Genomic DNA, 22500 nt, shown 5'->3' with positions numbered 1-22500 from the left:
CCCAGTGTGAGACGAGCACATGAAGCCACCCCACCCCTTTGTATCATTTTTTGCTGGATATTGTTGCATGTTGGCTCACTGGAAACACTCTGCCACACCAGTGGGTCTCAAAGTGTGGTCCAGGGACCCTTATGGTTCCTTGAGGGGGTTCTAAATGGCCCCCTTATGGGTGTGTAACTCTGTGTGTGTGTGTGTGTGTGTGTGTGTGTGTGTGTGTGTGTGTGTGTGTGTGTGTGTGTGTGTGTGTGTGTGTGTGTGTGTGTGTGTGTGTGTGTGTGTGTGTGTGTGTGTGTGTGCGTGCGTGCGTGTGTGCACCTTTAATATTTGTGTCCTTGTATGCTCTCCTTTGTGTGGACATAAATAAAAGGTTCAAATGTGCGTGCATGAAGAAAGGTGTGTGTGTGTGTGTGTGTGTGTGTGTGTGTGTGTGTGTGTGTGTGTGTGTGTGTTTTGATCGTGTACTTGCTGTAGTTGGATTGTCCATCCTAGCATAACAGTTACAATGGTGGGTGAGTTGTTATTATAATGTTTTATGGTTATTAGTATACAGACTGTTGGCTTGGCAGAGGACACAGGGTTACATGAGGACAAGAGTGAGATCAAGTTGTGTAGGTTTCTGTTTGGCAATAAGCTTCAATAATTATGCTGATGATAATGTCTCTGAACATTGGTATGATTCCATGCGTAGGTGTGTACGGAATGTTAATGGAACAATAGCAAAGAAAACACGAGAGTCAAACAGATACAGATGCATTAATGAAATATAAATACCTAAATATTCCTGTATGACTAGGACAGGAATTAAAAAGGGTGGAGGGACGTTTGAGGGGTTTGGGCTTTTTTCATTTCAAGGACCAACCAGTTTACAATGCATTAGCCCGGTGGTTCTTGACATAATAACATGCATCTAAAAGTTACTCTGCATGCATGCCTGCGCCCGCACTCACACACACTTGTGACACGCACGCACGCACACACGCACGCACGCACGCACGCACGCACGCACGCACGCACGCACGCACGCACGCACGCACGCACGCACACATTCATCCAGTCCTGTGCTTTTCTCTTCCCTACATACAGCATCACCAAAATGTGGCCCTCAATACAACAGTCTCAACGGGACTCCTGAAATAATGCTATGCTATTATGCTAAACAACATGATTGTATTATTTTGTTAGCAATTAATTTAGCTTAACAATAATAAATATAATATATTTCGTAATATCTATAACTTTTTTACATTTAATCACTTAAGCCCTCATAGCCGCGGGAAGTATGGGTGCTAGGTGGGGGGCTACAGCACCCCCTGAAACAAATAAAAACATTTAAAACAAATAAAATAAAGAAATTTTTTTTGCATAATGTGCCTGTTGTTGTTGGTCGTTATTTGGGGGGGGGGGGGGGGGATTTAGTGCAATATGTGTTCTGGAACCGAATTAACCGAATTAAAGTAACAAAATAAATTAAAAAAAAGTATCAAATCCGGAATAATGCCGCAATTTTAGGCGCAATTTTAGATGCACACTAGACGCGTGCATGCACGTGTGCGCAAACAGCACCCTTAACCTAGAACGTCTTCGCGCGGCTATGTAAGCCCTATACTTCATTGTCAGGAGTCCCACATGGGTCTGTATACTAGTCACAATGCTACATGATAAGCTGTCAATCCTGATTGCTCTCATATTTCTTTGTCATTTGACATTCCAAAGACAGCAGCTACTTTCCAGTAAGGAAGTGAAATCATATTGTAAAAAAAAGGGTGTTGCCGGTAACTTCCCCTAGCTTTTAATCAATTATAAATTCCCATAATTGATAAGCGTTCATAGTTTTGCCATTGAGAGATTGCTTAAACACAATCTCAATCGGAGGTCCATGATACATCTATTTTCTGAAAGTGGGAAACTTGTAATTTTATGTTTATTTAGAACATATTTTGAATAATGTGGTGTGCGTGTGTGTGTGTGTGTGTGTGTGTGTGTGTGTGTGTGTGTGTGTGTGTGTGTGTGTGTGTGTGTGTGTGTGTGTGTGTGTGTGTGTGTGTGTGTGTGTGTGTGTGTGTGTGTGTGTGTGTGTATGTATGTATGTATGTATGTATGTATGTACGTACGTACGTACGTGTGTGTGCGTGTGTGCGTGCGTGCGGGGTCTGAACAGAAATATAAACTAGGTCACTAAGATAGCATTGGGCATTGAGAAAATATGTTTTCTACAGGCATACCTATGAGATGACTAATTGATGTTATATTGTTGTTACATAAGAGAAGGAGACTGGTACAGACACATGAGTCACCCAGTGTGAGCCACCCCACCCTTTTGTATCATTTTTTGCTGGACATTGTTGCATGTTGGCTCACTGGAAACACTCTGCCACACCAGCGGGTCTCAAAGTGTGGTCCAGGGACCCTTATGGTTCCTTGAGGGGGTTCTAAATGGCCCCCTTATGGGTGTGTAACTCTGAGAGTGTACAAATGGAACCAAATGGACCCGTAAGGGTCCATTTGGTTCCATTTGTACACTCTCAGAGTTATAGGGGTCCTTGTAATTAAAAGGTTTGAGAACCACTATGCTACACTAAATGGAACAGAGCCTTCATCAGTATCATTGGTAAGACCTTAGACCTGTGAAGGAAGTAAGGAAGAGGCCCAATTTCTTTCCAATATGGCTGCTGTGCATAGAGCCTATTGTAACAGGTGCTGTTACAGTAAATAGCTGGTGTAGAAACACAGTTTCTCAACTTCAGTTCCGGGGACCACCAAGGGGTCCAAATGGACCCTTAACGGGTCTGAAACTCTGAGAGTGAAACGAATGGACCCTTGGGGGTTTCATTTCTACACTCCATATGTCCCTATTTTGTCCAAACCTTATTACGTCCAAAACCGTTACTTTTCAGGATTCAAATTAAAAAAATAGGAAAAATAGCAGAACGACAAGCTCAAAACGCGTCGTGCCATGTTTTGAGCTTGTAGGTCTGCTATTTGTTATGCTTTTGTGTGACTCTGTAGTATATGATCAAGTTGGGCATTCATTTCCGAAAAAAACAAAAAACGTTAAAATATAATATAATATTTCTGTTTCATGTGGCTCAGTGGCTGAGCCACTGAGCCACCTCTGTATTTCCTCTGTATTTTAGACCTACTGGCAAAAAAGGCAGAGCAGCTTGGGCTATTTCTCCCAATCTGAGGGAAATCATGACAGGTTGGCTACATTACTAACTACAGTGCAATCCCCACATATCACATCGTAAATGAAAATGAAAAGAACGATACCCAAAATAAATGAATAAATAATGATGATGATAATAATAAAATAAATTGTATTCAGATATCCAGATACAAATAGCCATGAGGTTATAGGGTCCATGAGTCAGGACGACAAAGACATGGCTGAAGGGTGGTACAATGTTGATTTTGAACTCCTTCAACTTTGAACTTTTGAACTGCTACTGTACCATTGGTGGGCAAGCCATATAACTCCTCCTCTGAAAAAAGGAGTTTACAAAATAAAGCCCCTGACCCATCGCATTTACAGAAGACCACTTTGAGACTTTGCCACTCGTTCTTGTGGGATTATTCTCTGTTCAACAGCGTGAACTTTGAGTCATTTTGATTTTGATGCTCCAACATGCCGTGCAATGACAGAAGAAGCGATGAAGATGAGCGTGAAAGTAACTTTTGGGAAATCTTCCCAAGCTTTGAACGCCTAACAGGGTTCCTCGTCTGTCTTTTGGGTTTGTTCGTGTTCCCTGTTTCAATAGATTGCTACCTCCTGTATTTGGCGTTAAGACGCAGAAATACCAAGCAACCTCAGTACATCATTCTGGCAAATGTAGCGGTATGTGATATATTAATATGGCCATTACTCCATGTGTACATCTGCTGCCCAGTGTGATAAGGGGAAAAACTGTAATATTAAGCAAATGGTGCATTGGTTTTGTACCTTTATTAGACAATTTTAGGTTAGCATGCCTGCTGATTTGGACCTTACTGGCAGCTGAACGTCTGAACATCTGCCATGGAATCCACTACCTCAGGATCGTCAGGACTCGTCACGTTTGCTGGGCTTTGGGTGTGATCTGGACCATAGTTTTGATTTTGAACACTTATCAACAAGCGCTCATCAACTACAAGTTTGACTTTGTTGAAAAGCACTTGGACACATTGATGTGTGACCTGTTGACGTTGGAGAAACTCAAAGAGCTGACTTCTAAAGACATGTGGCTTCTTTGCGTTCCGCCTGGTTGCATAATGTTTATCTCCGTCATTATTTACGATTTGCTGATCCTTCGAGCGGCGTACAAGGTGTCGCCGGGTCTATGCCAGAGGAAGTGTAGAGCAGTGTGTAACATGGGCTGCTACCTCGGCATGTTCTTGGTGCAGATGTTGCCGCTGCCCTACTGTATTACCATGTCTTTCCTGGATAAAACGTACCCAGAGCTCCTGCTGTTAATTCTGATGATGGTCACTCCATCGGCTGACGCAGCCACCGTAATCTATCGCAACACAGAGTTTAAGAAAGAGTGGCGCTCTCTCTGCACTCGCAAGGTTAGTCCAGAGGATAGTGTGATGATGGATCCAGTGAGACGAGGATGGGACGTCGCGTGAGATTGGATCTCTGTGACCCACACGCATAATAGCTATTAATATCATTATTATTACTAGATGTTTTGTTATAGTTCGTTTCATGCCTTATGTGTTTTAATTCTCAGGTCTGTGGATGCTTATATTACACGCACACACACGCGCGCACACACACGCACGCACGCACACACACACACACACACACACACACACACACACACACACACACACACACACACACACACACACACACACACACACACACACACACACACACACACACACACAGTGTTGCTAAGTGTTAACTGTTTGTCTCGTTTTTTATTGTTACCCTGCAACTTATGATCTTTGACATGGAGTCTTGTTATCCAGGTTGTTCTATATTCTCTGTTCTTATGATTGTTTTTAAACCGCAAAACCTTGGGAGCTTGTACAGAATTTGAAAATAGCAAAAATAGCCGATCTACAAGCATTGCAGAGCGACACGTTGTGACTACATTTGGTGCGCGACACCGCGGTCAACTAAGTATAATCAAGCCTTTACTGGAGATGCGGCGTATGGCATAGACACAGGGAGCATTTCTTTCAACAGAATAACATGCTGCATTCAAGTTCCAGCAATTCTCTTGAATGCTGCCAATTAAGTGCCAGCCCTGAGCAAATGGTGATTTTACCAAATTTAACTCAATGACCCACAAAACCACCCTCACTCCAATATTGAAAGGGGGCATTTGCATTTCTTTCAACAAAGCTGCAATCATGGTCTGGAGAGGTTTATATTGTATTCTAATGTCATTTTATGTCATTATGTCATTTTATATGTAATTTTATAATGTGTTTCATTTGTTTGATGTTTTGCGTAAAGCACATTGAATTGGCGTTGCTGTCGGTTGGAAACCTGAGTCTTAAAACCCTTCCTTTTTTAATATATTTTTAAAAAACCATTCAAAACAGTGAAAATAGCCTGGGCGTTGTTGTGAGCTTGTAGATCTGCTATTTTCACTATACATTTTTGCGACACTCTTGTATGATGAAGAAATGCTTTAATTTAACAACATCAAAAGTTGAAATATAGAGATACGTTTCTGCCTGACAACAACGTTGTTGCAATATGCAAAACAAATTAACTTGCCTTGCCTGTCATATCTGCTGTATCTGTGCACAATATCTCTGCACAATAAGGCTCCACCAGAAATCATGTTTTTTGTGTGATTAATGTTATTGAAGCTTAGCCATAAAAATGGGTATTTTGCGCTCTGCATGTTTTTAAAGCATTAATTCTCTCTCTCTCACACACACACACACACACACACACACACACACACACACACACACACACACACACACACACACACACACACACACACACACACACACACACACACACACACACACACACACACACACACACACACAAACACACACCTATTGTCTCGGCCATGCCTTCGGCCTGGTGGAGACAACAACAACAACAACAACAACAACAACAACTTTAATGTGTCAAACTTTCTCTCTCTGTATCTGCAGTCTTGTTGTTAATTTCTTGTACCAGTTGTGTTTTTCTGATCAGCCAATAATCAATTGCACTCTCTCCGTCTCTCAAACTCTGAGCAACCACGGGCAAAAACATGAATTGGTGCCAAACTGCCCTGCATGCGGGTACATGATGTTTTGACTCTCAAGTTTGTTTTTCCATTGTTCCGCATCGTTCCATTTATCATACCTTACATCACATCTATACGCATGTTGACGTTCTAATCAAGATGTCACCTTCAAACCGCAACTACTGAAGCTACGCCTTACCAAACTAAATACCGGTTTAGCCGGTAGAACTTCATCTCCTCTGTTGGCAAAGCTAGGAGTTTGAAACCTGATTCCTTCTCGATGTGACCTTTATGTGCCTGTTCAATTTGCAATTTAGGCATTTAGCAGACACTCTTAAATAAAATGTCAAAGCCAGTTGTGAACAAGGACAACTGGTTGTACCTTAAGCTCTCCATGTGCCATTAAACTGCTATACAGTAAGCTACTGGACATCAACAGCATTTTACATGAACTCAACGTTTGTGACCTCATTCACCATGTAAAGGCTTAAACTCATACAGTACTACGGTCAGCATCTTTTTTTTCTTTATTTTTTATTTTGTGACCAAATAAGGCAACTTGTTAGATCTGTGGGAGAATCTCTGTGTACTATTAGTTTTATAGAGAAGCATTCCCATTGGCTGAGCAAAGCTGTAATGTGATCTTAAAAAACACAGGAAGTCCAAGTGTCAGGGAAGAAGTACTGTTTGGTTTCCAGTAATTTTTTTAGGGGCTGTGTTCACCAAGGCGTTTTTTTATTGTTTGTTTGTTTGCTTTGTTTGTTTCTCGCCCTGAGCACAGCGAGTGTTTTGAATAGTTTTCAATGGGGCTGAGTGTCTATTCTGCGCTACGTGTTCACGTCTGGCCATTTTATCTGGTCACCCAGAGTTGAAATATTTTCGATTCCAGTCGTTAGGACAAAAGCGCCTTGTTTAAAAAAACAAAAACAAAAAAAAAATACTTTGGTTGACACAGGGACCTTAGAAAACGTTCATCTATTATAACCGAACCGGAGTCAGATTTCATAGACCAGTACACATGTTCTGTTATTGTAGATCTGTGATGACGTAAAAGATGGGAGGCGTGAAGGTGTTTAATTTGACCACTTGAATCCTATAGCGTCCCTATTTTTGGGCCAACATTAAAGCAAATCTACAAGTTTGTAAATTGGCTATTTTCGGCAAAGATATTTAGGGGCCATATTTTTGCCGGTGCCTTACCCATTATCCCTAAACTTCTTTGCCATGTTTTACTATTTTTAAAAACATTTTCAAATAGTTCAACTAGCCGATCTACATCAATACGTTGTGAGCTTGTAGATCGGCTATTTGAACTATTTGAAAAATATATTATTTTATTGTAAAAAATGGCAAAGAAGTTTAGGGATAATGGGTAAGGCACCGGCGAAAATAGGGCCCTAGTGTAAAGCGTAAAATAAATAAAAACACCAGGGGGCCTAGTAAAGAGCCCGGGGGAACTCCGGTCAACTATAGGGTGTTTAAGTGTTTAACACTTGCATGACTAAGCTATCAATATGACCGATTTTGAGAATTTAAAGTGGATTATCTTCTCTCATGAAGCTCTGAGAAAGTTCCCCTTTCATGACTTTTCCTAAATATTTGTTTCAAATCATCTCCGTTTTTTTTTTCTTCTGAAACGTATTATAAATATGAAATATATACCATATATACCATCCCAACCGTTATATTTCGGCTAAATTGACTGCTCTCCCCCTCTCTCCCCCAGGCAAGAGCAGTTGACACCTCTAGACCCCAGCAGAGCGGCCCGTAGACGAGCAGACTCCCTACGCAGCAGCGAGTCCATGTTGCCATGTCTGCTTATTATAAGCGACTTTGGGCTTGTTTTTCGCGTCTTTCTATTATTATTAATATTATAATTATATATATAATTACATTATAATGGTAATACTTTTCTACTCCACTACAGCTCAGAGGCAAATCTTGTACTTTTACTTCACTACAATTATTTGAAAACTTTAGTTACTAGTTACTTTGCAGATATACATATATTTTCATACTTGTTTAGATTAGAGCTTCATGCATTTTTATTAGGTATATATTTATATAGAAAGGTCTAACCAGGGACTGGTGTTGCAAATTAGCCTCGGCTATTACCCCATTCATGCCTAACTGTTTTCTCAGGGCAGTGAGGGCACAACGACGCATGCAGTAACATTTTCATAGACCTGACTTATTTCTCTCGCAAAATTTGGCGACCCATTTTCCACTTTCCCTTTCACTGCAAAGCGGTGGAAAAAGATAGGATCTACAAGCATACAGCTTGTCACGCAGCAACTGTTTTATGCTTGAAGATCAGATATTTTGCGCAGGATTGAGCACATTTGTGGAACATAGCATTGTGTTCACTTGTTGCACTGAGAGAGGAGGAGAGGAGACGCGTTTGTCAGCGACGTGGACAGCTGATAGAATGAGAGCTTTACGCTCAGACAATAATGTGAATATTATTATTATGAATAATAATAATATAGGTTTGTCACTGGGTTGTTTACAAGTTACTATAGTTCGCTTGCTGCTACTAAATGTAAAGCAGCATTACATGACGGTCATATTATGACAGTCATGACGAAACTTCAACCTGTTTTTTGCACTTTCTCCATTTACAGCCCGTACATCTACATAAACGTTCGGATTTCAAATGTAAAGTTTTTATTCCGTGGCCACGGATGTTACAATTTACTTCGGGTGGGTATAAGTACCCGTAACTTCTGTATTGTTCAATAAAAAGCATTTTAATCCGATTGGCGGTCATTTTCTCATAGAGTTATAGCGTATCAGAACAGAAGGAAGAATTTAGATGTATCGTTTAGCTTGTCGTAGGTAAATGCCTATAAACACCCTGCAGCCTTCTCTCTGTTAATATGCCCTTAATTTATTAAATTATAACGTATTTTGCATTGATGTCATGTAAAAAAATCTAACTGCAGAGTATACGTTAATTAAAAAAGAAAAATATTAAAGGAACTATATATATATATATATATATATATATATATATATATATATATATATATTAATTTAATGAAAGAAAACTAAAGCCTACACATGTATATGTATATTTGGTTATGTACTGTGCCATTGAGAATTTATTCTGAAATAAAACGTTGTATTTTGTGTCACTTCTTTTGAACTGTTGTGCAATGATTTATAATGTCATGCGAAAGTGGTAAATGGTGCATTTAAGTACTCGACTCCAGTTACTCCAGTCAAAGTATAGATACTCCTGGTGAAATATTACTCAACTACGGTACAATTGTAAGTTAGTTGCACAGTGAAATTGGTACTTGAGTTAAACCGTGCTACCCGAGCCTGGAGTACTTGCTTTTAAAATCACTTAAAGGGATAGTTCATTTTCCCCGAAAATGACTTTTTTCCTATCGATTAGTCACCCTGAAGCCTTGAATTCATGGAGATTGTTCAGTTTTTGTCGCATTCCTAAGAGTCTGCTTTGAGTCTCCTACCGCAGACGCATCTTTCCGCCGGTCATCAAATTATTGTCCTAGGAACGCGACAAAACCTAAAAAATCTCCATGAATTCAAGGCTTCATGGGGTGTGTAATTGATAGAAAATAAGTAATGTTTTGGGTGAACTATCCCTTTAATATCCTGGCAGCAGTGTTTTGAATGAGTTATTCTGTTCTATTGCAGTTATGACGTCAAACAAATTACTATTTTGATAATTCTATAGTAGAATAGTTGAGTTAACACCCAAGTTATCATTACTACAGACCATACATGGGCAACTGGTGGCCCGGGGGCCACATGTGGCCCCACCTTCACTTAATGCGGCCCACAGGTTAATATCGGAATACTGATAAATTATTGATTTCAGCTGTTACGATTCCAAACATGACTGCTTGTCTTTTTTTTGTCCAAGGTATTTGTATTTAAGTTCATAAAGTTAACATAAGTATAACTAAATGCATTTGAAATTAAATAAAAATGTAACTTTTCAGGATTCCAATTCAAAAATAGCAAAACAATTATCTGGATTCCAATTAAAAAATAGCAGATCTACAAGCTCAAAACGCGTCGCACTGCGACACGTTTTGAGCTTGTAGATCAGCTATTTTTGCTACTATTGTGTAACCTAGAACGGCGATTAAATAATTTACGAAAAAAATACAATTAAATACGGAGATAAGAGGTGTCTGCCCGACATTATGCAATGTGGCCCCCTGGAGTGAGTGTGTAAATATAGTGGTCCTCTCCATCATCAAAGTTGCATCACCCCTGCAGACTATATTTTTTGCTGTTACGCACTTTGCTTTTGTGTAGAAATAATAGCTGGTGATAATAATAGTATAAAGTTTTAATATTGTCCTGTGAAGGTTAATGCTAATGCCAGGCCACTAGAGAGCACTATAGGACTTCTGTTGTATAGCTTGAAGTGACGCATGGTGAACCAGTCTGAGTTGTGAAGCTGTACTGAACTGTATTTCACAACTTTATTCAGTTTATATGCGTTAATTAATAAAATATGGAATTTTTCAGTCATTTAGCAGGCAAAAGAAAATGTTCCATAAGATAAGTTCATTTAGATAATGAAGAGGATTAAGAGATTTAAGTTAACTATTTTATAATAATAATAATAACTTGATTTATATGACACCTTTCGAAAACAAGTTACAAAGTGCTTTACAATAACAACAGTACAATGTAAAATAAAGATCAGAAATGTCATAAATAGTACAACAAGTTCATAAATTAAGAAAAAGCTGTGCGATAAAGCACGGCAAAAGCCTGGTCGTCCTTAAGGCGAGACTTTGGAACCGTCAACAGGGCCCTGCTGGATCACAATATGAAGGAGCCAGACCATTTAGGGCTTTTAAAAAAAAGCAGTCAAATCTTAAAATCTATTCTAAAACTTGCAGGTAACCAGTTGAAGGGCTGCAAGCAGTGGAGGGAAAAGTAGGCCTACTAATTTTTTTTTACTATGTCCACCACTGCTCATCTCTTCCCATTTTAAGATTTTATTCCTAACCTACAACATCTTACACCAATGGTTCTCAAACTGTTTCATGTCAAGGACCCCCAAATTGACACGTATTACAAATATCGTACTTTTACTCCACTACAATTATTTGAAAAGTTTAGTTACTTCAGTTACTTTGTAGATTTGTATTATTATTACAAAACATGCATTAACCACTTTATCCCTGTATACTTCGGCTATTTGAAAATAGCAGATCTACAAGCTCACAACGCGTCGCAAGTTGTGAGCTTGTAGATCGTCTAGTACTTTGTGATACTTTTGTACTTTTACTGAAGTAAAATCTTAATACCGGACTTTAATACCGGAAATTAAAGAAAAGACCATTACTGCATCAAAGGTCATCAACAAACTATACTATAATAACTGGTCAAACATTGGCCAGATTGTCAAATAATAGAGGAAAGAGGCAACAATTGTCGTTGTGAGCTTGTAGATCGGCTATTTTCACAATATTTAACTGTGGAACTGAGTCAAACTAAATGTAATGCTTCAAGGGTCCCTTGAAGCATTACATAGAGGGGGTCCCTGCTTCATCTCTCTCATCTATACAATATGTAGAGGGGGTCCCTGCTTTATCTCTCTCTCATCTATACAATATGTAGAGGGGGTCCCTGCTTTATCTCTCTCAGCTAAGGGGTCCTTGGCCTGAAAATCATTGAACACCCCTGATCTAGACACATTGGACTCTTTATTTTCATAAAGTATTTTTTTTTATTTCTCAAGGTTCAAAGAAAAAACTAACATTACATGTTTTTAATGAATTCAAATGTTTGAAGCTGTAAGAATAAAAGTGTCATCAAACTTTATTTTTAATGGTTTCATAATGGACCATATGAATGGTTTCATAATGGACCATATGAATGGTTTCATAATGGTCTCATAAATCATCTTAAACAATAACATAGAGCTTACTGTTCATAACTAATCTGGTTCTTAAAAAAAATACATAACAAATAATGCAAATGCTATAGATGGGTTTCCGCGCGACGTCATCACAGAGCAGAGTGCGCAATCTGCGCATGCGGGTGGTAGAACGAACCGGAAGCGCCATTCACTCTGTTGTTATTTTCGGGATTTAGATAGGCATAATGCTGCTATTTTAGCCATAATAGGCATAATGCTGCTATTATATACAAACAGATCCAACTTCCGACAAATCATTTTTATTGAGTAAAGAAGATATTACAAAAAAAAAACGTCATTAAACCCGGTGAAGACCATTTCTTTTATGTATGTACATTTGACTAGAGCTGCTGCGGGTAATAGCGCCCTCTACTGCTCAACCCTCCACTACGCGCGCATCATCCTCTCATGTTTACAAACAGGAAACCCATCTATTTATTGACAATAACATGATAATGTGAACTTATTGCTATTAAAATACTCTCAAAAGCAATGCTTATAAATCCCCTGAAACAATAACATACTATGTACACTATAGCTTACTGCTCATAACTTGTTCCTAAAAATACATGAGAACAGAATACAAATATATTGACATCAAAATGATAATGCTAACTTAATACTATTACAATTCTTAAAAACAGTGCTTATGAATCTCCTTGAACATCTAAAAGTAAGTGTATACAAAAAACATGTAAACATTATATGTAATATAATTCATCAACAAACCTGTGAGTTCTATTTTCCCAATAGAAACAGATCTTACAACCCAACCAGATCCATACAACAGATCAATATATCTCTAGCTCAGACTCTGGTGGTTCACTGTGTGACAATCTATGAACTGGTTTTGGATGTCTTTTGTGATATTTCTTACAGAAAGCCATACAGAGGCAGGTAGGACATGTTTAAAAGTGGGTCTTGGCTAAACTCTCTCCCAGGTCTTGGATAAGCTCAGTAATAGTTATTACTCAGTAAGATCAACTACATCTATTTATTGAACCTAACTGGAGTTGTGGCGCCAACGTGGCTGCATGTAGTCTCTATAGTATAAAGTCAGTTTACATGAGTGATGTCACCTGGGTAATGTTGGTAAGACTGAGGTGATGTGATGAATGTTATCTGAGTTCCAGGGAGATCCTTCCTCTGTGTCCTGGACTCCTGCATCTTCACTGGGTCCAGCTTCAGAACCTGCTTAGACATCCACCTCTTCATACTGGTGGTATTCTGTCTCTTCACTGGGTCCAGCTTCAGAAACACCTTGGAGATCTATCTCTGTGTGCTGGTGGTGTTCCGTCTCTTCACTGGGTCCAGCTTCAGAAACACCTTGGAGATCTATCTCTTCATACTGGTGGTATTCTTCTTCTTCTTCAGCTTCAGCAGCGGAACCAGCAACATTATAGTAAACTATCTCAACATTATCCCGTCCTACATTATAATAAACCAACTCGACGTTCTCCGCTCCTGTCCTCTGCCTTCTGATGGCCTGGAGAAACACAGCAGCATCCAACTTTATCTTACTGGTAACAGATCAGGTTCTTCTTATAGTAAGTAACATTGTAACTACTTCATTTACATTGCAGTCTTGTAAAGAATAAAGATTTAAACATTACCTTCCAGAGGACACTGATTATCACCAGCAGCAACAGCATTAAGAATGTAACTTTAAAGATGTTAGCTGTCAGATGGGAAGCTGTGAGAGAAATACGAGCGTTAGAACATCACCACACATCATGTAAGGAACAGCTCTAATAAAAAAGCATTTATTTGGTAATTTGATATACATCGTACAGTTGGCGAAATTCTCTTTCTAAATTAATGTAATTTTCTGAGTGTGCTTCTTTGATTGTGATTCATGTTGTTACTAGAAAAGTCCATTTCATTCAGGTTACCTGTGACTGTGAGAGAGAGGATCTCGCTCTCAGAGGAGAAGTTATGAGAATAAACACCGGTGTGATTTATAACAACATTGACGTGATAAACACAGCTGTAGTTTCCTTGGTGGGTGTGGTCTGCTGCAGTAAACAGGAAGTTGGCAGAGTGATTGACAGCTGGCTGGGTGTAGTTTTGTGTCGTGCTGAAACTGCTGTAGTTTCCTTGGTGGGTGTGGTTTGCTGCAGGAAACAGGAAGTCGGCAGAGTGATTGACAGCTGGCTGGGTGTGGGTGTGTGTTGTGTTGAATTCAGTGAAGGTGAGGTGGAAGGAGCCTCCTGGGTACTGTGGCTGGACGGAGCAGCTGATCGTGAAGCCAGACCCCTCCAACACCTGCTGTCCCTGCTGCTGGCCCTCAGAAACCCCGTTTATGGAGGGGATGAGGGTGATGATTGGCTTAAAAAGCAGATCTGTAACAAGACAGAGGTGATTGGCTGAAGCAGCAGATATAGAAACAGACATACCACATTTAGCAGATATGTTACAATTTATTCCAACCATTCTGTTATGTTTTGGTTTCATTTGTTGTTACAACTATGGTCGTGTATTTTTTTATATTTCTGTTTTGGTATGTACTGTAGGGCATAGCAGTGGTGGCCATTTTGTGGTTCCACAAAAAAATGCCCATTTATTTTTCCAGAGAATTCTAACATTATTTATATAAATAATTTTAAGCCTAGAATCAAGCCGTCCAGGCTCCTGGTGAATAATGACCATAAAATATTTCATTCTGTGAAAAAAAAACTTGGTAACCGCAAAATAAAGGGTATTTATTAGTAAATACCCTTTACGTAATTACCTTTTATTTACTAGTAAATTAGTTTTATGATCTTGATTCAACAGGAGCCTGGATGGCTCCTTTGGATTGGTTAAACACTTGTCATTGTGTCCGCTCGAGACCTGGGGAAAATGTTGTCTTAGGCACCCTAATAGACTAGAACATAACATCGTGTTTACACCCCTAGACTAGGCATAATGTTATCATTATGTTCCATAAAAAGCGACGCAGATTCTTGGTTGATTGCTGGATTATACGCACTCCACTGTAAAACCATACATATGTACGTACGTATGTATGTGCATACATACAGTACATACATACGCGCACGCACGCACGCACGCACGCACGCACACACACACACACACACACACACACACACACACACACACACACACACACAAACACACAAACACACACACACACACACACACACACACACACACACACACACACACGCGTAGTGTGTTACCTTACTTTTAACATGATGTCAGTATGTAAGATTCATGTTAACGTGTATTCTTCCATACCCTCTATACTTCTTAAACTTGACCTTTGGCTGTGTTTCTGGCCTGTTCTTTTTCCCTCTACAAAAAACCTCTTTGGCAAAAATAGCATATCTAAAAGCTGACAACGCCTCGTAGAAGCTTGTAGATCTGCTATGTTGGTGAATATTACTCCCAGAATAGGGAAAATATAGGGTTTAAGTGATTAATGTAAAACATAAATAAAGACATCAATCACAAAGATTTGGCGGCCCCCCTGTAGTAACACTGAGGACCCCTGAGGGATCCCGGACCCCCTGTTGAAGACCATTGCATTATAGTGTATACTGAACTCTGAACACAACAGAGACAAGTACTTGTACAGAGATGAACTCAAATAATATACAATTAACTCTAACATTTTATTAAAAAATCACACCCAGTGTGAAGTAGGCGGTGTCTTGCTAGCTAATCACAATACTGAATGGAGTGTGATTCACTTAAAAAAACCCATAAATGTGTTTTTTTTAAGTGCATAGTCCTATTTTTAGGGCTATGCACATGTGTCATGTTTCCCTAGCCAATCACAGTCCTGAATAGACTGTGATTGGCCAATCACGGTGCAAGGTTAGGGGGGTACACTGGTGGCCAATCACAGCGCAGGATTTGGTGTGCAAATATCCAAACCTCACATATAGGGGCGGTTTCACCGCCCAAAACACATAAATAACAGAACAAATAACAACAGACAACCAGGATGATCATCAGACCATGTCATAAAACAATAAAGTCCTACACAGACAGACAGACAGACAGACAGACAGATAGACAGATAGACAGATAGACAGATAGATAGATTTAACCAGCATATTTTAACCAGGGTCCCACAGGGGTCTATAAAACCCACTTTTACCCCTCTAAACCAAATCCTTTTGCTAAGAATAGTCGATCTACAAGCTCTGTGAAGTGTTGTGCGTTTGTAGATCAGTTATTTTCTGCAAACGTTCACCCCAAAGTATAGTAGTGTTCATTTGGTTAATAAATGACTATAAAGATTGTCATTGTTGAAGTCATTGTTTGTTACCTGAACAGATCACCCCCAGTCTCTTAGTGGAGGTAACAGAACCATGTTTTCCACATTCCCTCAGTGAAGACTCAGATCCAACACAGGGAGATGTAATCTTCCATACAACTTGATCTGTAAAACCAAAACTACTATTCATTGAAACAGCAGAGCCACAGTCCAGCTGTCTACACACTACAGCTGATGAGCTCTGGTTCCAATCAGATGTAACCACTGGTCTCCACTCTCCCTGGTGTTTCATCTCCAGTCTACCAGTACAGTGACTGGCTCCTCCCACTAATCTGACATCATCAAACTCTGTAGAGAGACAAGAGAGTAACCAGTGAAACATTCATATTTTCACTATGATAAAAAAATTATCAACACATTTAGTTTGTCTTTTACCTGAGCAGGTGAGTCCAACAGTCTTGTCAGGTGAGCAGGTGTTTCTAGTTGAGTCTGAGGTTCCACAGTCCAGGAGAACAGACTCGTTGCCTTCACACTGGAACTCTTTGGTCCACATCGGAGCCTTCACTTCTCCATAGAGCGCCCCCTGGAGGACTGAAGGAGTCCCACAGTCAAGCTCCCTACAGACCACCTCTGCATCCTGCTGGTCAAAGTCACCTTCACACACTGAGACCCACGACTGATTAGACTTCACCTCCACTCTGCCTGAACATGAACTAGTCCCATTCACCAACCTCACTGATTCTGGGGAGAGAGAGAGAGAGAGAGAGAGAGAGAGAGAGAGAGAGAGAGAGAGAGAGAGAGAGAGAGAGAGAGAGAGAGAGAGAGAGAGAGAGAGAGATTAACCAGATGATGAATTAATCCATTATAGCAGGGGTGTTCAACGTTTTTCAGGCTAAGGACCCCTTAGCTGAGAGAGAGATGAAGCAGGGACCCCAATATAGCATATACAATGATGTTGCATATTAAACTTTTTCATAGATGTCATAGATATCAGTAGATATCATAGATTTCACTATCATCAGTTTAGTGTAAATGAATGTTTTTTTAACATGATGTTTTCTATCAATATGTTGGATTCATGTTAATGTGTATTTTCAGACATTTGACCCCTTAAACCCTCAATACTTAGTAAACTTGACCTTTGGCTCTGTTCTTGGCCTGCTCTTTTCCCCCTGTACACCAAACCTCTTTGCCAAAAATAGCAGATCTACAAGCTGACAACGTGTTGCAGCAGCTTGTAGATCTGCTATTTTCGGTGAATGTTCCTCCCAGAATAAGGATAATATAGGGTTCAAGTGATTCATGTAAAAAAAAAAAAAAAAAAACAATCACAAAGATTTGGCGGCCCCCCTGTAGTAACACTGAGGACCCCCGAGGGTTCCCGGACCCCCTGTTGAAGACCATTGCATTATAGTGTATACTGAACTCTGAACACAACAGAGACAAGTACTCGTACAGAGATGAACTCAAATAACATACATTTAACGCTAACATTATTAAAACAACATAAATAACAGAACCAATAACCAAGATGATGATGATGAATATCATCATCCTCATCATCATCAGACCATGTCATATCCTACATCCTACATATAATAATCCTACATTATATAATATAAACCTACATATAATGAACAGAATGTCAGTCTGTCTGAAGTGCTTGGTTCTCCTCAGTGGCTGAAGCAATGTCTCTACACTTGGATGGTCATTCATCATTAGGAAACGCCCACCGTAAGGAAGCCTGTTTTTCACTTTACCCAAATTCAAGCTGTTTATCAGCCTTTTTTGGAAGGTCTAACTCTACATGCTCCCACAAGCTATGGGATCGGGATCAGTGTTTCCATATTTTGCGCCGCTACTGCGCATGCCTAGCCTGACACTCAGCCTGAATGTTCATTTTGTTTCACTCCATTATTTAGTCTGAAAGCCCTCTCAGTGCAGCCGTTTTCTGAGAAGGGGGCGTGGCCAAAGTGGGACTCTTTAGCAATTGATTCATACTGGATTAACCCAATCCTAATTTGGCCGGGCCGCTGGTTAGATTTTCAGCCGAGAAAACCACACCTTTTACAGCGTCACCAGATCCTGAATGCGAGGCTTGCGATTTCAGGGGCTGGAGCCAGGCTAGCGCATGCCCATCTGTTGTCATGGTCCCCCAGGCTATGGGATTGGGATCACTGTTGCCACATTTTGCCAGAGGAATAAGTAAGCAGTTCTATGAAAACGATGCTCATATTCCCAACGGGTATGGACTAGTAACAGTAAAGTCCTAGACAGACAGACGGACGGACGGACTGACGCACGGACGGACGGACGGACGGACGGACGGTTATTGTCATTGTTGAAGACAGACAGACAGACAGATAGATAGACATATAGATAGCCCGCTTTTACCCCTCTACACAAAAACTTTTTGCTAAGAAGAAGAAGAAGATCTACGAGCTCTGTGAAGCGTTGTCAGCTTGTAGATCATTTATTTTCTGCAAACGTTCACCCCAAAATAGGGATATAGTGTTCATGTTGTTAATAAATGACTGTAAAGATTATTGTTATTAATGAAGTCATTGTTTGTTACCTGAACAGATCACCTCCAGTCTCGCAGTGGAAAAAAAAGACCCATCTGTTCCACATTCCTTCAGTGAAGACTCAGATCCAACACAGGGAGATGTAGTCACCCATATATATTGACTCGTAAAACCTAAACTCCTTTTCATTGAAACAGCAGAGCCACAGTCCAGCTGTCTACATACTACAGCTGATGAGTTCTGGTTCCACTCAGATTTACCACCCACTGGTCTCCACTCTCCCTGGTGTTTCATCTCCAGTCTACCAGTACAGTGACTGGCTCCTCCCACCAATCTGACATCATCAGACTCTGTAGAGAGACAAGAGAGTAACCAGTGAAATATTTATATTTTCACTATAAAATAATAATCAATACATTAAGTTTGTATTTTACCTGAGCAGGTGAGTCCAACAGTCTTGTCAGGTGAGCAGGTGTTTCTCGTTGAGTCTGAGGTTCCACAGTCCAGGAGAACAGACTCGTTGCCTTCACACTGGAACTCTTTGGTCCACATTGGAGCGTTCACTTCTCCATAGAGCGCCCCCTGGAGGACTGAAGGAGCCCCACAGTCAAGCTCCCTACAGACCACCTCTGCATCCTGCTGGTCAAAGTCACCTTCACACACTGAGACCCACGACTGATTAGACTTCACCTCCACTCTGCCTGAACATGAACTAGTCCCATTCACCAACCTCACTGACTCTGGAGAGAGAGAGAGAGAGAGAGAGAGAGAGAGAGAGAGAGAGAGAGAGAGAGAGAGAGAGAGAGAGAGAGAGAGAGAGAGAGAGAGAGAGAGAGAGAGAGAGAGAGAGAGAGAGAGAGAGAGAGAGGATCCAGGTGATGAAATCATCCATTATAGCAGGGGTCTTCAACGTTTTTCAGGCTAAGGACCCCTTGGCTGAGAGAGAGATGAAGCAGGGACCCCAATATATCATATACAATGATGTTGCATATTAAACTTTTTAATGGATTTCATAGATATCAGTAGATATCACAGATTTCACTATCATTAGTTTAGTGTAAATTCATGTTTTTTTAACATGATGTTTTCTATCAATATATTGGATTCATGTTAATGTGTATTTTCAGACTTTCGACCCCTTATACCCTCAATACTTAGTAAACTTGACCTTTGGCTCTGTTCTTGGCCTGCTCTTTTTTCCCTGTACACCAAACCTCTTTGCCGCAGATCTACAAGCTGACAACGTTTCGCAGCAGCTTGTAGATCTGCTATTTTTGGTGAATGTTCTTCTCTGCCTGTTAAATGACAGGCAGAGAGAGGAAGGCTGCTCCGCAAAAAACAGTTCATTTGGATCACATAACATAACGCAAGTAACGTACCCATTTAAATCACAGTAACTCTAACGGCGTTACTGAATGGGAAAAGGTACCGCGTTACGTTATTAGTTACCGCAAATAGTATTTGCGTTACGTAACGTGTTACTAACGTAACGTGTTAGTCCCAACACTGATAAAAACCCACCAAATCCTTTTGCTAAGAATAATCAATCTACAAGCTCTGTGAAGTGTTGTGCGTTTGTAGATCGGTTATTTTCTGCAAACGTTCACCCCAAAATAGGGATGTTAGTGTTCATGTGGTTAATAAATGACTGTAAAGATTATTGTCATTGTTGAAGTCATTGTTTGTTACCTGAACAGATCACCTCCAGTCTGTAGGTGGAAGTATAAGACCCATCAGTTCCACACTCCCTCAGTGAAGACTCAGATCCAACACAGGGGGATGGAATCCACCATACATATTGGTCTGTAAAATCCAAACTCCTTTTTATTGAAACAGCAGAGCCACAGTCCAGCTGTCTACACACTAAAGCTGATGAGTTCTGGTTCCACTCAGATCTACCATCCACTGGTCTCCACTCTCCCTGGTGTTTCATCTCCAGTCTACCAGTACAGTAACTGGCTCCTCCCACCAATCTGACATCATCAGACTCTGTAGAGAGACAAGAGAGTAACCAGTGAAATATTTATATTTTCACTATAAAATAATAATCAATACATTACGTTTGTCTTTTACCTGAGCAGGTGAGTCCAACAGTCTTGTCAGGTGAGCAGGTGTTTCTAGTTGAGTCTGAGGTTCTACAGTCCAGGAGAACAGACTCGTTGCCTTCACACTGGAACTCTTTGGTCCGCATCGTTGCATTCACTTCTCCATAGAGCGCCCCCTGGAGGACTGAAGGAGCCCCACAGTCAAGCTCCCTACAGACCACCTCTGCATCCTGCTGGTCAAAGTCACCTTCACACACTGAGACCCACGACTGATTAGACTTCACCTCCACTCTGCCTGAACATGAACTAGTCCATTCACCAACCTCACTGACTCTGGAGAGAGAGAGAGAGAGAGAGAGAGAGAACCAGATGATTAATTAATCCATTATAGCAGGGGTCTTCAACGTTTTTAAGGCTAAGGACCCCTTAGCTGAGAGAGAGATGAAGCAGGGACCCCAACATATTATATAAAATGATGATGCAGATTAAACTTTTTCATAGATTTCATAGATATCAGCAGATACCATAGATTTCACTATCATTAGTTTAGTTTAAATTCATGTTTATTTAACACGATGTTTCTATCAATATTTTGTATTCATGTTAATGTGTATTTTCAGACATTTGACCCCTTAAAGTTAAACCCTCAATACTTAGTAAACTTGACCTTTGGCTCCGTTCATGTTCTACTTCAGACAGACAGACAGACAGACAGACAGACAGACAGACAGACAGACAGACAGACAGACAGACAGACAGACACACACAGACTAACACCCCTCTACACCAAAATCTTTTTGCCAAGAAAAGTCGATCTACAAGCTCTGTGAAGCGTTGTCAGCTTGTAGATCAGTTATCTTCTGCAAATATTCACCCCAAAATAGGGATGGTAGTGTTCATGTGGTTAATCCATGACTGTAAAGATTATTGTCATTGTTGAAGTCATTGTTTGTTACCTGAACAGATCACCTCCAGTCTCTCAGCGTGAATAAAAGACCCATTTGTTCCACATTCCGTCAGTGAAGACTCAGAACCAACACAGGGAGATGTAATCTCCCATACATATTGTTCTGTAAAACCCAAACTCCTATTCATTGAAACAGCAGAGCCACAGTCCAGCTGTCTACACACTACAGCTGATGAGTTCTGGTTCCACTCAGATGTACCACCCACTGGTCTCCACTCTCCCTGGTGTTTCATCTCCAGTCTACCAGTACAGTAACTGGCTCCTCCCACCAATCTGACATCATCAGACTCTGTAGAGAGACAAGAGAGTAACCAGTGAAATATTTATATTTTCACTATAAAATAATAATCAATACATTACGTTTGTCTTTTACCTGAGCAGAGTGAGAGTTCCAACCAGGTCTTGTCAGGTTGAGCAGGTGTTTCTAGCTTCGAGTCTGAGGTTCTACAGTCCAGGAGAACAGACTCGTTGCCTCATCACTGGAACTCTTTGGTCCACATCGTTGCATTCACTTCTCCATAGAGCGCCCCCTGGAGGACTGAAGGAGCCCCCACAGTCAAGCTCCCTACAGACCACCTCTGCATCCTGCTGGTCAAAGTCACCTTCACACACTGAGACCCACGACTGATTAGA

The 22500-nt window shown here is 40.4% G+C and overlaps 1 protein-coding gene and 1 pseudogene across 2 annotated transcripts in view; both read right to left on the bottom strand.

Moving 5' to 3' along the window:
- Window positions 1–12881: 12881 nt before the first annotated feature.
- Window positions 12882–16568, bottom strand: LOC308085053 (uncharacterized protein). Its single transcript, XM_080428080.1, has 4 exons — window positions 16382–16568; window positions 13995–14444; window positions 13716–13795; window positions 12882–13588 (listed from the first exon to the last, which is right to left on the bottom strand). Exons 1-4 carry the CDS (start codon window positions 16518–16520, stop codon window positions 13298–13300), a joined length of 960 nt encoding a protein of 319 aa, XP_080284206.1. The 5' UTR covers window positions 16521–16568; the 3' UTR covers window positions 12882–13297.
- Window positions 16556–22500, bottom strand: part of LOC308085994 (scavenger receptor cysteine-rich type 1 protein M130-like) — a 7227-nt pseudogene continuing 1282 nt past the window's right edge. Inside the window, exons 4-9 of the transcript in view lie at window positions 22380–22496; window positions 19290–19419; window positions 19081–19205; window positions 16766–17063; window positions 16593–16678; window positions 16556–16561 (exon numbers count right to left, since the gene is read on the bottom strand). The product of the transcript in view is annotated as a scavenger receptor cysteine-rich type 1 protein M130-like (transcript). The remainder of the gene's footprint in view (window positions 16562–16592; window positions 16679–16765; window positions 17064–19080; window positions 19206–19289; window positions 19420–22379; window positions 22497–22500) is intronic.

This window comes from Gymnoscopelus braueri (assembly GCF_963280865.1).
Source record: "Gymnoscopelus braueri genome assembly, chromosome: 5".
Taxonomy (NCBI): domain Eukaryota; kingdom Metazoa; phylum Chordata; class Actinopteri; order Myctophiformes; family Myctophidae; genus Gymnoscopelus; species Gymnoscopelus braueri.
Note: the sequence above shows the minus strand (reverse complement) of the source record. Positions and strands in the feature narration are given on the sequence as shown.

Coding starts and splice junctions, on each gene's coding strand:
- LOC308085053 (XM_080428080.1), bottom strand. CDS start 16,520: ATGAATAGTAGTTTTGGTTTTACAGATCAAGTTGTATGGAAGATTACA. Junction 14,445..16,381: donor ACTGGGGGTGATCTGTTCAG/GTAACAAACAAT, acceptor GTCTTGTTACAG/ATCTGCTTTTTAAGCCAATC. Junction 13,796..13,994: donor CCTCTCTCTCACAGTCACAG/GTAACCTGAATG, acceptor TTTCTCTCACAG/CTTCCCATCTGACAGCTAAC.